The following is a 16400-nucleotide window of genomic DNA, read 5'->3' on the forward strand; positions in this document are numbered from 1 at the left end:
GGTCTTCCAGCTGAAGAGTGGTTTAATTCTTGGCATGGGTCTAGAAAGAATATTTGTGCCAACTAACATTAGGCACACTACCTAGGGATCTCAAGTAAGGACCTAGGGTGCCTAGCAAGTTTCTTGAGTGCTGATTTAGGACTCCACCTCTCCTCCCTGCTCAGGAAGAAAGTCTAGACACTCAAGTTACATGCCTCAGCTTCGACCCTGTGAACACCCTCTCATGCACACATGTACAACCACACATTCCCACAGAGCAAAGTTCAAAGGCTGCAACGTGAAAAGCTGCTGTGCTGGTAATGACAAAGTGAATATTTTTCTGATGGTGCTGCAACGCATTTGAAGCAAACTAAAAACTAGTCAGCTGTCCCCGACATGCACTCATGCTGTTGGTGTCAGAAGTGCCACCACTGTGCTAAGGTGACTGCTTCCAGGCCTAGCCTCAAAGGAAACAAGACCTCCTTACCAGGCTGGATTCACCGTGTTGGGTTGAATGATAAAGTTAAGTCTACCTTTATGATGAAGCGGAGCTATTTCCGGGGAACCTGGCCTGAGGAAAAAAACAAGCAGGGAGTCCTATTTGAGAGATTTAAATCATCAGACGCTATTGAGAGAATTACGAGAAAGCACTCTGGGAGAGGCTGGGTTTGGAGACAAAGATCCAGGATGACAGCACATGCCATTGGGCAACTGCATCAACAACATTACATTTAGGAGCATGAAAAGTGACAAAAATGGCATCTTTGCTCTCCCTTTGTGCGTGTATTGGAGGCACACTTGCTCTAAGCAACAAGCTACCCCAACCATTACCCTGCCACTTATACAGTCATAAATAAACTGAAGTAGTGACTGGCTCCCATATCAAAACAGTGAAGCAGACTGCAGTAGTCTCAAGAGTTCAATTGTTTAGCTTTCAAATGTCAAGGACAGAAGAGTTTTGCTATTTAGAAAAAGCTGCATTTTACCTGTAAACATAAGGCTTTTTTTCCTGAGAGCTCCTGACATAGCATTTTCAGACCTCTCACTGTGCAATTTTTAGTCACTTTTCAGAGCAAAATTATATTTCAATCTTTTGTCTTTCAAGAAAACCCTCCATGCTTCGGCATGTACCAGTACAGTGAACCACCAGGAAATGAAGAGTCCAGGCAAGCTGCCCCTCTGTTAGTCGCTTCTCATTGCCCTCCTTGGCTACCAACACCACTGCAAGGACAACTCTATGTACTCTGAAATCCAGTGCATGCAGGAGGATATTGATTATTGGTAAGGTTTTTAGGTTTTGGAGTCCAATTACAATCTCCTTTAGACTCAAACTTCCATCGACTCAGTCAACAGAGAGAGATAAGCAGCATTAGTACAGGATATGAACCTCAGCTTCACAATAGCAGCACATTTTAGCCTTCTTTTCACTGGCTCGTTTTCTTAGCCAGCTTTTTGAGGATAAAAATGTTGCTGTTCTTTGGTAGACATGGAAATCTGTCAGCAGGGTTCACCTGTCCTAACACTGACATGAACAAATGGGAACATTTTCAGCCTCTTTTAAGCTCTGACCTGACCTGCTGCACGTACCAAAACGGCGATGTATCTCTGTAGCATCTTTTTCTCCTTTTCCTCCCTCGGCAGGAAATTATTCTCTCACCCCTTCAGTCCTCACACACTCACACACGCTCACACGCACATGAAGCCAAACCGACACGGCGAGCGTATGGGTGAGAGTCTACGGAACAACGTTCATTAGTACATCGTTACGAAATTCTCAGGTTGCTTCTCTCAAAGAATAGAAAGTTTAACACATTCTGTACACATTGTTGGTTTCTTAATTATAAAGTAAGCACAGTAAAACTGTCCATAAAGCATTGGTTCGTTTTTAAACAGCCCCTTCTCGTTTTTATCTTGCTGAAAGTCCTCTTCCAGTCAGAAACACTCAAGCGATGGACTGCAAGTGGGCATACGGTGCATGACAGCAGAGGAAGGAAGAAAGAGGCACTTTTGATCAGCTGGTATTCTTGGACTTCCCTTTTTCCTGCGGAGGTTTATGTTCCTGACACTAGATGGTAGTGTTAGCACAGAAAACCGCTGTGGTTAGGCACTTGGCAATACGGCTCCAAGGCAGTGCCTGGTCTCTGCTATGTCATCAGAATCGGTTTCTGCCGCACCTCCAGGATATCTGGGCAAGGAAGAGAAACAAAGAGATACAGCAAACTTCGGAGGCTTCTGAAGGTAACCACGGTACCAGAAAGCGTGAAGAACAAGAACTGCAACTGCACTGCAGCACAGTCTCACTGTTATGCTGCTAAAGGATTTTAAAGCACAACAAACATGCAACTTTGCTTATTAAAGTCCAACTTAATTCCTCCTCAGCTGCATCCTAGTTGAGAGATGGTAGAGCATAAACATAGCCCATCATGTAGAGACAACAGCTGATCTACTAAGTATCATTTACAGTGGGAAGAAGCAGTATGTGTCAGAGTGGCACAATCATTTCAAAGAAACAAGTGGAAGGACCATCACAGGAGATATCAAGGGGTTTCCTTTCCTTGAAGGGAAAAGTGCACCATCCCCAAGACCTCCCAAGACCCATAAAGGGAGTCTTGGCTCTGAAGAAATAATTCAACTGTTTCTTCCACTCAATAGCCCCAAGCCTACATTTCTGCACTCAAGAAGCTGCCACAAAACCCATACATTTTGCTGGCTCCTCAGCTCCATATTGGCCAAATGTGTCAGAGTATGAATCTGTAAAATATCTGTCAAAGGCAGGTATCTTTCCAAATGTGGACAGTAAAACCAGCATGCTGGAACTGCAGTACATAAAAATATTTGGCAACTGAGCTGCTATGTCCTTTTCAAGTATAGACAGAGAATAAAGAGCATGGGAAAAGAGAGCACATGCTTAATTAAGAGGCTGATCACACAGAGCTGCACAAAGAGGATGACCATTGGTAAAATTGATCCACAGCTCCAGAGGGCTCCAGCCACACTTGTGAAGAATGAAACACAGTGAAGCAAGTCCAGTGAAGGGCCACAGAGATGACTAAGGGACAGGAGCATCTGACATATGAGAGAGAGGTTAAGGGAACTGGAATTGTCTGGCATGGAGAGAAGGCTCAGAGCAAAGGAAGTCTTAGCAATATGTATAAACTCCAGACATTTTCAAATGCACTTTGATCACTATCACTGGGATTTTAATTTCTCAGTACAGGCTTCCTAAACCATCCAAGGGAGAGAGAGCATCTTTTCTACTTTACCCTGTCCCACATGTAATGCTCCTGCTTGCTGGAAAGCTGCCACTGGCACAAATACACTAATTACCAAAAAAGCACTGAAAATAGGCTCTACCCAGTGTGCCAAGCAAAAGCAAACATGGGTAGTGCAAAACTGCAGCTTACAATTCTGCCTTACAGCCCAGGCACTTCTGTGCATCTTAATATATACTGGGACTGTATGTTAAATAAATTCTTAGAAAGGATGTTTCAAGATCAAAGCAAATATTTGAGGATGGAGGCATTTAGGCCACCCACTTGAGCAAATATTAAATGTCAGGCGAAACAATGCATTTTCTGTGAACTCCAAAATGTCTGTAGTGAAACTGATCTTGATAATTCCAGTTAACTAGATGTAAGATTATCAACACAACCATCAAAAGGAGAAATCACATATTTTGCTGAAACATTGTTCAAAATCCAACCTTAATTACAGAGGACCAATTTTTATGAGACTTTGTTATTCTAAATTGAAAACAAGCTCTACACACAGTAATAGGGCAAATGTAGGAACAACTCTTTACTAAATCTAATAGCAACCTCTACTTTAGCAGCTAGAAGTTCCCTTTCTGCACAAGTAGACCAGGCTCTGACTCTGTAACAGGCTCTGAGACACTAACCTGCACATGAGGACAAGACTGCAACTATTATTATTACACTAGCTTCACAGAAGTGATGACATTAATACCCACACTATCTTCTAATCTCTTTCAGTAGCAGATTAACCTGTTTAAACAGCAGATTTCCCAACTCCTTTTCTGTTAGCCACCTTTCAGGAACAGTCTGGAAAGAACCACTGTGTAAAAAACCAGGTGTGTTTCCAGATATGTTCTCTTTTCACAGCCAGACAAGAAAATGTAGGCACTGACCAAAAACCCAGAGATAAACCTATTCAGAATTCATCTCACCTGCTGAATAGGAAGAGAATCAAAAAAGATTAAGTTCTTAAGAGGAAGTTAGAGTTCTCAGGGACTTCCAAGGTTAGAGATAGGGCTTTGCATTGTGCTGGGATCATAACTTTATTCCAGAGGATGTCATCTTTATTCCAGTCTAGGTTTTGGAGTTCAGCAATAGTTTTGCTTGAAAGGCTGCTGAGCAGCTGGATCAAACTTTCTTTCTGCCTCATATAATAAATGTCTGGGTTTGGTAGTAGACTAGTAATGGCTATATGAAAGGAAATGCCACTACATTTAGATGGTGGAGAGAGCCCTTAACCACCACTACTTTCTCAGTTTTCACAAGTATCTCAAAAGTCCCTCAGGATCCCTCATATTCCAAGCTGTATCCCTGAAAGGCTAGAGGCTTGCTGATAGAGTTCAAAGAAACCAGCCATTTTACTCTAGTCCTCCTGTTATCTGGCTGAAAACCAAGAATTCATCCCTGGCTGTAGATTGTAAACCCCAACTTACTGTGCTGTCCTAGCCCAGATGAACAAATGGGGAGCTGGCTATCATCACTGCACTACCTGACACAGCTAGACCAGTGACGTGGGGGACTCTATTATTCATGGTATAAGACACAAACATCCTTATGTCTAGTTAAAAACACTGGATATTTGACAGATTTATGGGCATCAGTGTGGGCACTCTGATCAGTCCAAGAAACCTAATCTAAGAGGCAAAGGAGGTTACTCCAAATTCCAGAGCTACCTTTCTGTAACCCTTCCAGTCACAGGTCTCTGCTACAACTACTGCTGTCAGTGGATGGGCTTACAATGAGTTCCCTCACACTCACATGATGAATGAACTTTATATTGCAGTATTAAGCCAACTCATGTTCCTCTGGAGCTTTGTTAGTACAAGCTACCAATTTGTTTGAACCATCACCAAGTAAACTGTCCCAGAGTCAGAGAACAGTTTGACAGCACTCCTCTTGTTGATACCGGTTTCCTGCTACGGTCAGCAAACGGAGATCTGCGAAGTGATGCTCCCTTACAGAGAAATACTTTCTTAACAGCAAAATCCCCCAACACAGAAGGCTGTCTGGGAACTGAAGGACTCCATTTATACGTGATAAACCTTAAAATTCACCTGTTAAGATTCGATGCAGTGGCAAAGTGATGTAAGTTAAGTGTGCATAGAGTAGAAAGTTCTCATCTGTTCTGTTCAGCTTCAGCCAGGAGCCCACCAGCGAGCGTCCTGTTCCAGACAAGGACCTCGACCTCAGATTCGTGGTGTTGTGCAGATCTGTAGAGGCAGAAGACAGCAAGCTGAAAGCAACTGGAATTTCTGCATTTTATTGAAACATGGTTTATAAGAAGGACGGAGGGAAAGAGGGAAAGAGGGAAAGAGGGAAAGAGGGAAAGCGGGAAAAAGAGAGAAAGAGGGAAAAAGAGAGAAGGAGAGAAGGAGAGAAGGAGAGAAGGAGAGAAGGAGAGAAGGAGAGAAGGAGAGAAGGAGAGAAGGAGAGAAGGAGAGAAGGAGAGAAGGAGAGAAGGAGAGAAGGAGAGAAGGAGAGAAGGAGAGAAGGAGAGAAGGAGAGAAGGAGAGAAGGAGAGAAGGAGAGAAGGAGAGAAGGAGAGAAGGAGAGAAGGAGAGAAGGAGAGAAGGAGAGAAGGAGAGAAGGAGAGAAGGAGAGAAGGAGAGAAAGAGAGAAAGAGAGAAAGAGAGAAAGAGAGAAAGAGAGAAAGAGAGAAAGAGAGAAAGAGAGAAAGAGAGAAAGAGAGAAAGAGAGAAAACCTATAATTCATTGCCTAGAAATAAGTTATTGTTCATTGTCTGGAAATAAGTCACATGCAGGACAGTATTATGACTATTTTCATTAAATCAGGCACCCCATTTGTATTGAAGCTAATGAATGGTATCAGCAGCTGGCAGCAGTAGTAAAGAACCAAATAAGCATCTGTTCACAGACTAGCCAGGATAGGGAATGAAGCCTTTGCTACCACACTGCACAAGCAGAATCCTAACCCAGCCTTCAAAATGGTAGAATATCCCTAGAATATCCCTAAATTTAAGTAGCTACCTCATGCAGAAATTCACAAGTGTAACAGAAGAAAAAAATGTTGCTTATGAACAAAACTGACATCTAACAGACAGGAGGAGAGTCAGCATTGATATGCCAATTCACTGCAGATCTCTATGCATTCCCCTAGTCAAACCTGGGACCCTTCAGCAGTGCCATTCTTCCCATATTTAGTTTAGAGGTCCATAGATAACTTTGAAAACAAAAAGACACTGAATCCACCATAAGCTAGAGGAGGCTTTTATAGCTTCAGGTCTCTCACATAGGGAGGGATGCATATGCTGTGTGTTCTGAGTGTTTCTAACCTTCCTTCCAGTTCCTTGCCAAATTGTTTCACAGTACTGAAAGCAGATATTGACGTGAACACAACAATACTGATCCAGAATACTCCATGCTCTGGAACTTGTTTGTTTGAAAGTGGGTCCAGATCCACAGAAAGAGACCCTAGCAAAGAGAAAATACATAGTGGCAGCTACTCTACCAAAGATGCATAACAACGTGGAAGGACCAAAAAAACCAAACCAAATCAAAAATAAACACCATCTAGATCTTCACAGAATCAGAATCACAGAAACATTCAGGTTGGAAAAGGTCCTCAGGATCACTAAGTCCAACCCACGACCCTACTCTGCAAGGTTCATCCCTAAACTACACCCTCAAGCAACCACATCCAAATGACCTTTAAACACATCCAGGGTTGGTGACTCAACCACCTTCCTGGGCAGCACATTCCAATGATCTTGTTCCCTCCTTCCCTATAAATGTGTATAGTAAGCATTCCATTCCCTCTCCCTACACGTTACCACTATGCCAAGAGCACTGTGGTGATCAAGTCAAAAGCACCTGACTCCAGTAGCTAGAATAAGCACAATTCTTCTGCAGTGTCATACTTGCACACAGCAAAAACAAGTGAAGTGGGACCTTATGGGCCACAACAGGTCTGCCTGCATTGGGGGCAGGTCAGTGGCAGCACTGGACAGACCAAGGACACTGCTGATCTTCAGACAAGTGGATTACCCTCTACCCATGAGGCCAAGATGCCTCAGAAAACTTCTGCTTCTACAAAACCCCTTCATTGGGTAAACTGAAGTCAGCCTTCCTGCTTTGAAGCAAGAATTTCACCACCATAGCTCCTAAGCAAATACTAGTGGGACACACAGATTTCTGAAATTCGTAAATAAATCTCGTTTAATTACTTCTCCTTGCAGAAATTTCTGCTCTGAATAAATTAAACCTCCTCGTACAAGCTGTTAAAATATTCCTCTGCTTATTTTTAAGACCAAGAACAATAAGGTCAAAAAAATGTGTAAGTAAGTGAAACCACACTTCTTGGTATTTTATATTCATGATTGGAATTTTATATGCAACCTGGCATTTGTTTACTTCCATAAATACACTGCAAGCAAATTAAGATAATAAGAATGTTCATTGTTATGCTTAAGCACACTAGGATCAGACCCTGCAAAACAATACTGAGCAGACAATACCATTACCCATAATGACTGCTGGATAAACGCCTTGAACTCCTTTCTATTCTATGTAACCTCCAGGAGAAAGATATCAAGAGCAGGACTCCATTTGGGAAAGCTGCCCTTCTCTCCTCACACTGCTTAGTAATCAACCCAAGCCTTATCCTTTGCCTAATAAAACATGCTAAAAACACATCTCATCTGAAACAACAGACATTTTGACTGGGCAAAATAAGGAACAAAAGAGATGAAGAAAGTTTTCTAATGATGGAACCCTAAATTAGTTACAACCAGTTTAAGTTGCACAGAATTTGAATTAAATATTATCATTTAAGCTTGTTTTTTGATGTGCAATTCTTCTTAGCTAAGCTGGTCCAGTACCACTGATAGGTAACACCTTGCTACTACAAACAGAAATTGTGGTCTGGAAATTAGCTTTGTGGTTATCTATCTGCCAAAAGACAGTTAGATTTTTTTTTTTTTTTGGCTTTTCTACTAAACTGTTTATAAACATAAGAAATGCAGTTTGGACTTTGACACTTGGTAATTTCCTGCCTAGCCAAACTGCAATATGATTGGATTCATACACTATATTCTGAATCAGACTCAAATTTTGACTCAGTACAAAACAGTCAACAAGGTAACTAGAATTCAGAGGAAGAGTTTCACAAGGCATTGATATAAACAAGTTCTTGAAGTTTTCTTCTTAGGGAGAAGTCAATTGAAGTAAATGCTTTTTCACTGACTTTAACCAACTCTTGATCAAATGAGGGCATTCAGAGAACTTTTTCATGAGCACATACATACTCTACCTCACTATATTGTGGCGTCTGGAAGAACCACCCAAAAGCCTGGTATCTGTGAAAGGGGAAAGATCTTTCCTGCTCAAATTTCTCTCAAATACTTACATAAAACATACACAGAAGTTGTTAGTCTGCAGACTTCAAAAATACAACCACAATCCTCACTATCAATACAGACTGGGGGATGAGGTGTTAGAAAGCAGCCCTGTGGAAAAGGACTTGGGGGTGCTGATGGATGGAAGGGCTGGACATGAGCAGACAACATGAGCTTGCAGCCCAGAAGGCAAATCATATCCTGGGCTGAATCAAAAGATGTGTGGCCAGCAGATCCAGAGAGGTGATTCTGCCACTTTACTCTGCTCTGGTGAGACCTCACCTGGAGTACTGTGTGCAGGTCTGGAGCTCTCAATATAGGATGGACACGGACCTGATGGAGAGGGTCCAGAGGAGGGCCACAAAAATTATCAGGGGGTTGGAACATCTCTGCTATAAGGAGAGGCTGAGGGAGCTGGGGTTGTTCAGGCTGGAGGAGAGGAGGCTCTGGGGACAGCCTTCCAGTACCTGAAGTGGGCCTACAGAAAGGATGGGGAGAGACTGTTTACAAGGGCCTGTGGTGACAGGACAAGGGACAATGGCTTCAAAGTAGAGAAGAGCAGATTTAGGTTGGATATCAGGAAGAAGTTCTTCCCTGTGAGGGTGGTAGAACACTGGAACAGGTTACCCAGGGAGGTGGTTGAGGCCTCTTCCCTGGAGATATTCAAGGTGAGGCTTGACGAGGCCCTGGGCAACCTGATCTAGTTGGGAATGTCTCTGCTGACTGCGGGGAGGTCGGACTGGATGACCTTTGGAGGTCCCTTCCCGCTGGATTATTTTATGACTCTCTGGTTCATTCTATGATTTGTAAGGTTTGTGAACAACCCCATTTTCAGAGTGGCACTGGTGCTGGACTTTCTGCAGAGCTGGGTTTGCCACACCCCAAACCTTCTGGAAAAATCCACCATTGGGATCCCTTTTCACAAGTGTGTGTTAGCTGGTATTACTGCTCTCACCTCCACCATCATCATCTCTGAAGAACTCCTCGCTGTCGTTGGCTGAGTGGGATTTTTTCATTTCAGCAATGCGATTTCGGGGCACTTTTCTCTTGAGGGATGGGGAGAAAAAGGACGGGCGGTTGTTGCGTTCGGGGGTTGGCGGTGTGCTGAAAGACGTGACCTGAAAGGGGAACAGAAGAAATATTAAGGGAGGTTTAAAAAGTTTGAACAGTTCTGTGCTTCCAGTAAGAAGTAATAAGTCTCAAATAGGTGCAACAAGGCAGTCACATGTGTAACAACAAGAATCGTGACTTGTTTTATCAGAGTGGCCAGAGAACGTCAACTGAACAGTCATCTCTGTTTCAAGATACTTATCAAGATGCAAGTATTCTGATACATTATCACCCTCAGCTGCTACATGACTGATGAAAAACTTCTATTCTAGGAGGATCACTTTTTTTCAAGAGGATTTGTAGTCACAAAGGAATAAAATGAATAATTTAGGCATGAAGAATGTTAGTCTTCTTTGTGTGTGTTGAAAATCAGAAGACTTAATAAGCTTAACAGTGTATTGTATTTGGCATGCTAAAGTTGTGCCTCTTCATTTCTTTGTCAGATGCAAGGCAGTGATCTCCCTGCTCAGAAGTAGGCCCGGTGGGATCGTTCTGAAAGGTCACAGTGCCTCTGTGAAACAGTGTCACAAAGCCCAAGGTGCTGATGCGAAAGTGAAATCCCTGTACAATCATATTTACATCAGATTTCACAGAATTGTCAGGGTTGGAAGGGACCTCAAGGACCATCATCTAGTTCCTACCCCCCTGCCATGGACAGGAACAGTTTCCACTAGATGAGGCTGCCCAGAGCCACATCCAGCCTGGCCTTAAAAACATCCAGGGATGAGGCTTCCACCACTTCAATACAGGATAGAGACAAAAAAGATGAGATGCCCCTGACTTGGACTTGGTTAGTCCAAGTAATAACAAATACAAGAATATAGTTGTCTGGTGAAACACAGTTTAGGGATGAAACCATGGAGACATCCTTCCTTCAGAGCAGTACTTGCTCTTAATTAAACCACAATTGTAGTCAAATATAGCTATTTCAGAAAGAATTGAAATGCAGTGCTTATGCACTATTTTTGCTAGTAATATTTTAATAGTTTCATTTCAAATAAAAAATTTCTTAACAGAGTTGAGTAACTTTTAACCTCATCCTTCCCTGTTCACACAGTTAATTTAACAATCCTTTAGCTCTCCCTGAGGTGCCACCTGATATTGTTCATATCTGTCCATACAAATAAAGAGGAAGGTGGCACATGAATGAAGATGACAGCCAAGCCAGGTTGGTGTTGCACTGCAGAAACACTCTGTGTCATCATTCTATCATCAATCTTAAAAAAACAAACAAAAAAAAAAAAAGCAGAAACATTCTACCACCCAACTGATCCTCTCTCTAGTGTACTTGACCTTTCTTTGTGCTTGTCTCTGTTTTTAATTCTGCAGTCATTTCATATCACACCTGGGAGGAAGCCCAGAAACAGACAAATCACCATTAAAGCCATTAGCAACAAGCAATGATAGTACATTGTCAAGCTTAGTTTGACATCTTTCAGTTGACATTGAAGTCTTCGAGCCAAAAGATCAGGAAGTCCCTTCAGGCCTGATTTCTTCAAGCTGTTTCTCTGTGGTAGAGAGCAAGCACATGCAGTTAATGAGCTCTCTGCTGGCAGGCCATTTAGCCTTTTAGGAATCCAGAAAGAAAAATCACACAGCTTGCATGGAGACATTTAGAAGCAGTCCCACAGACCTTTTAGCTGCACAGGTTAGCTGTGTTGCACAGGAAACCAGCCTAGAATCCATCAGGAACAACTCAGCCCAGATCCACACACATCAGGGGAGTATTATTAAAGACATGCTGCCTAATACCCATTAACTAGGTAAAATACCTTAATGGGAAACAAGGCTCAGAGGTGAATAAAGGCCAGATTGGCATCCATGGACTAATTCTATTGGTATTTTACTGCATTTGCATTAAAATTAAGTGCATGCCTAACTACCCATAATCTTTGCTTTAACATACAAGCTTTATGCTGGCAGCATTCATCAATGGCAAAATCTCCTAACAGTACCATTTTACTCTGAAATTTAGCAAGCAACCTACAGAATACACAAACTCCATGTCTCTAGGTAAATCCCATCTTGTACAGAAATGGAAGCTATTAATTTTCATAGAAAGCAGGCAGAATCATCATTTTCCCTGGCATCAGCGTTGCTGTTTCAACAAAACACTCCTCCAGAAGTATGAATCACCCAGTCATCTCTGTATTCAGTATGTGCCCCAGGAAAGCTGTGCTAAAAATCCATCTGCATGTACTGACTATGTTCAAAACACACGCAGGTAAATCTAAGTTCAGAACCTCGATGTGAGTTAATCACAGTTTCAGTCCATCTACTGGCTTTGGTACAAAACATCTTTGTGTTTAACCTTTAGTCAGTATTTCTGTCTGCTACTTACTCTCTCTTGCACTGGTGAGTCTGGATTTGAATCTTCTTCTGTCCCATATGGTGAAGTGTCACCAGTAGAAACTCTGCTCACTGCCATCTCTGCATGTCCTTTCCCTTGTGGCCCTTTCATTCGGACAAACTCCATGTTGTTATATTTATAAAAGCCAAAAGACATTCTTTGGGCCATCTTAGCTGCAACACTCACCTACAATGCACCAAGAAAGGAGAGAAAACCATGTAATATCATCTCCATGTTTTCAAAAAATAAACAATCTCTGAAAGCAGCTACCTGAAGTCAAAACCATAGTGAATAACTATCATTATCTTGATGTTTAAGAAGCGTTTTAAGCCACAATCTAAAGTGATCTCCAAAAGGGAAGCAGTTTTTACAGATACAAAAACAGAGGCTCAGAGAGGAATCAACTTCTTCAGCTATCCAAAATGCAGAGTTACCCAATGGCAAGCCAAGATTCAAGGAAAGGATTTTATGCAGACCCACACAACGTGGCACAGGAGAGCACGGGCAGGCATGTGCACAACTGAACACAGCCTGTGCAGGAACACTTGTTTGAGTCCAAACAGCAATCAAAACACAAACACAAGATGCTTCAGACTAGCAAAGTGCACTGCATGACTATAGCACTACTCTGTGGCAAGCCAATTTGGACATGCATGTCCACGCTGTCAAGGCCAAAGCATGGAGGATCAGCCCCTATGCACAACTAACATGCAACGCATTGCTCACCGCAAAACCCTGACAGCTTTTGAACCCTCTCTCAAGAGACAGAAGGGTTCAATTTCCAGTTAACACAACTGAACTCAAAACTGAACTGAGAACTGAAAAGAGGAACAGACCAATATGAAAACAGTCAAGGTTTTGCCGAGTAAAATAAGTAGAACTTATACATAAAGTTTAAATGGTTTATCACAACTTCCTCCAGTTTATAGCCTGAAAGGGCCAAGATGCTCATCATGTAACACAACTCATACTGGTCTAAGAATTAATACAGACACAGTTGAAATCAAGTAACGTTCAAAAGCATAGAGGGGCTGGATTTATTCTGTTACAAGAATGGTCACGTTTCAAGTTCAGCCTTCAGCCATAATTGAGCTAACAATTTTATTTCATCCAACAAAACAACGTAAAGTAGCTCTATGGTCAAACAGGACATTCTGAGGCTATAAGGTGACTTTACCACAGCAAATTTTGTCTTTCTACTTCAGGGCTTTTTTCTTATGTTGTCTTTAGTGAGTCTGCATTCCCATATATTTCAATAACCCACCTGTTGATTGTGTGAGGCCACAAGATGATGGAAGAACAGAGAAACAATTTCAATTTCACATTCTCCCGAGAAACTGCTCGAAGAGTTGTAACTACTCGAGTACATTTAAACCAGGGAGAAGAGAAATTATTCAATACCATTCCTAACAACAGTAGAAACAAAGGAAAATTAAGTTCACAGTCACAGTAGATATTGTGGGGATTTTATTTTTGTTTTGTTTTCTAAAATCTCTCAGGATTGTCTTTGTAACAAATTGTGAGAAGTTTACTGGCTCTTGCACTCTCTTGACTTCTGCACTATGTACTGAATGTGAAGCTGAAAGTGCTGGCATTTCATGTTTCTGTAGGAAAGCAAAGAAAGCTTTCTGCAGCAATGAAACAACAGTGATCTTTGGACAATTAGCTGTGAGTACAAAACACACTAAAGAAAAACATGTTTTACATATAAGCAAGGTAGTTAACAGAGTTTAAGATCTCCCTATAAAACAGGCCTTCTCTGACGTATCTATGACGTTTTCAGAAAATGAAAGGGCTCTCAGAACTCTTTTATTCAGATCCATTCCTGTATCATCCTCTTGACTACTTGTCAACCTCACTCTTTTTTCACTAACACCAGAGTAATATATCCTTATCTGAATACTCTCAGCTGACTAAGCCAAAAGCTTTAGCTTTCAGGTAACTTTCAAAACCAAAAGACAGATCATGATGCAGATGATCTCACAGGACAAAAAGCTAACAGCCTCAGAAGCAAGGAAAAACTGTGGTCAAGAGTATCATCATTATGAAGGACGTCTTTCAGAAGCATCTTACCCTGTTGTCATAGACCTTCTTCAGTGCTTCATAGCGGATGGACCCCTGAAAAATCACCCCTTGGAAGGTGTTGCTTTTGTCACTGGCCACCAGCTCCACACAGACCATTTCTCCTTCTCCCACAGTCATGTCACTAAAAACCTGCCAAAGAAGCGAGATGAAACATTTCAAGACAAACAGCAGCTATAAGAGTTCCAATATATGCATATTCCGATCATTCTCCTTAGGGCCAAGGCAGTTCCAGTGTAAATGGCAGAAAGCAAGGGAGCCGTATGCTCAACCCCAGCCTTGCAAAAAGCAGACTTCAGGCAGTGCATGCTGTAAATCATGTTCTGATATAAGCAGCTCTCACACTCGCCTGTATTGATTTAGCCCATCACAAAGACAGATGCTGAAATCCAGCTTTAGGCTCAGAGTTCAATCATTAAGGAAAGAAGAAAGTCAAGTAAAAAAAAAAAAACCTAAACAAACTACTGAAAGGTAACCCTGAATTAGCCAAGAACATTTGTACAAGGAAACAGCTGATCAGGACATAAGACTAGAATAGGACAACAAAACTCATCTGCAACAAGAACTCACCTCTTCAAAACTGTCAATCATGAAGAATATGTTTGGATAGCTGATCTTTGACTCCTCTCCTTTGCTGTCCATTGGGTGTTTGCTAGGAGACGCAAACACTTTCTGAGAAAGATGGAAAAAAAAAAAAAAAGCCAACATCTTCTCAGTTAAATGTGCTCGGGAAATGGACACGCTGAACACAAGGCAAGCAATACCAGAACACCACAATCCAACACTGCTCAGTCAGCCAACAGTTTCACTTACACTAGAGATGCTCAACATCCTGCAGGCAAAACAGAGCTGGTTTCTGGCTAAAGCATGTTTTGCAACAGTGACAACAACTTGTGAAAAAGTCCCTTGAGTTTTCACATGCAAGTTATGAAATACTAGTTTTTCTGTAGTAATCACCCCTACATGTACCTGACCTCTCACCTGACCTACAGTACAGCTAAGGTATCCTCCTTTTCATTAACTGGGAAAACTGCCCTTAAGTTACTGCAGTGTGGTGCAAATGAACACACAGCATATATGGCAGTTTAAGGCTGATGCCCAGGAAATTTTCCACAGATCTTGAGCGAAATGTGGTAGAATGTAAATAAATTACCATTGGATGTAATGGGAAAATAATGATAAGGTCTAAATAATCCCATTGGTCTGATAACTAACATCAATTTAGTTGTATAAACTCAACTCTTTCTCTTTTTGTCGTCTTTGCTCTAGCAGATAGTAGCTGGTGCCTTTGCTTGGCTGTTGCTGACCTTGGCTGTGTTCTTGTTGTGGCTAAGTACTACCAAGCTACTTTCTGTTCTTCTCTCTCTCTTTTCCCTTGTATGGAGGGCGGGGGGAGGGAGTCAAGAGAAGGAAGCTGTTGAAAGCCCGCTGGTGTTGTCCAGGAGGGTTCTTGTGTTGTTCATAAATTGTAAATACATATAAATATTGTATATTTTGCACACATTCATTGCATTCCATACTTCTAGATTATAGTTTTGCTTGTAAATACAGCATTTGCTTCCAACTGAGCTGGTTTGGCAATTTTATTTTGGTAATTTCAACCCACCACAGCGTAGGAGTTCCTGTGGAGTAGCTGCCTTATACAGTTTGTTTGTACAGGTAAATCCATTGTTATTGTTGCCTTAACACCATCACAAGATCAACATCACTCAGTAATGGGAAACATGGCCCCCAGGACGACAAGCACTTGATTTCTCATACTCATCTTCTGCTTCTGTTTGCTTTTCTACCCACTATGCTTCCTCTTACATGTTCCTTGTTCCTCCCTCTGAAGCAGCTCCTGAACTGCTATGGTTACTTTGCTCCTCAAAACAATCCATGTTTCAATAGCTAAAGGCTTTAGATTTTATCATTCCAACAAGATTAACAGGCAGGTAGGAAAAGAAAAACTCATGCCAAGTAGCTTTCTTTGCTTACACCTTTGTTTACAACCAAAGATTTGAATTCAAGAAACCTGTCAAATCTTAGTCCACTGTGAATGTGCTGAAATCTGAATCTGCCCAGATTGTCAGGCTTGTGATATTCTTGCTACAAGCCACTGAACAGAAAACATGATTACATCATCTTCCTGGACTTGTGCAAAGCATTCAACACTATCCTTGACATCCTGGTCTCTAAATTGGAAGGACGTGGATTTGATGGATGGGCCACTCACTAGATAAGGAATTGGCTAGAAGGCTGCTCTCAAAGAGTTGCAATCAAGGGCTCAAC

At 41.8% G+C, this 16400-nt stretch overlaps 1 protein-coding gene across 1 annotated transcript in view; it reads right to left on the bottom strand.

Annotated features, from left to right (window-relative positions):
* Positions 1 to 2123: 2123 nt before the first annotated feature.
* The window catches only part of KIAA0930 (KIAA0930 ortholog), a 70574-nt gene continuing 56297 nt past the window's right edge, over positions 2124 to 16400 (bottom strand). Inside the window, exons 5-10 of the mRNA XM_054399832.1 lie at positions 14700 to 14801; positions 14121 to 14261; positions 12039 to 12233; positions 9543 to 9705; positions 5288 to 5443; positions 2124 to 2164 (exon numbers count right to left, since the gene is read on the bottom strand). Of these exons, the coding sequence (XP_054255807.1) occupies positions 2124 to 2164; positions 5288 to 5443; positions 9543 to 9705; positions 12039 to 12233; positions 14121 to 14261; positions 14700 to 14801 (798 nt within the window). The remainder of the gene's footprint in view (positions 2165 to 5287; positions 5444 to 9542; positions 9706 to 12038; positions 12234 to 14120; positions 14262 to 14699; positions 14802 to 16400) is intronic.

Source organism: Indicator indicator, chromosome 3, assembly GCF_027791375.1.
Source record: "Indicator indicator isolate 239-I01 chromosome 3, UM_Iind_1.1, whole genome shotgun sequence".
Classification (NCBI taxonomy): domain Eukaryota; kingdom Metazoa; phylum Chordata; class Aves; order Piciformes; family Indicatoridae; genus Indicator; species Indicator indicator.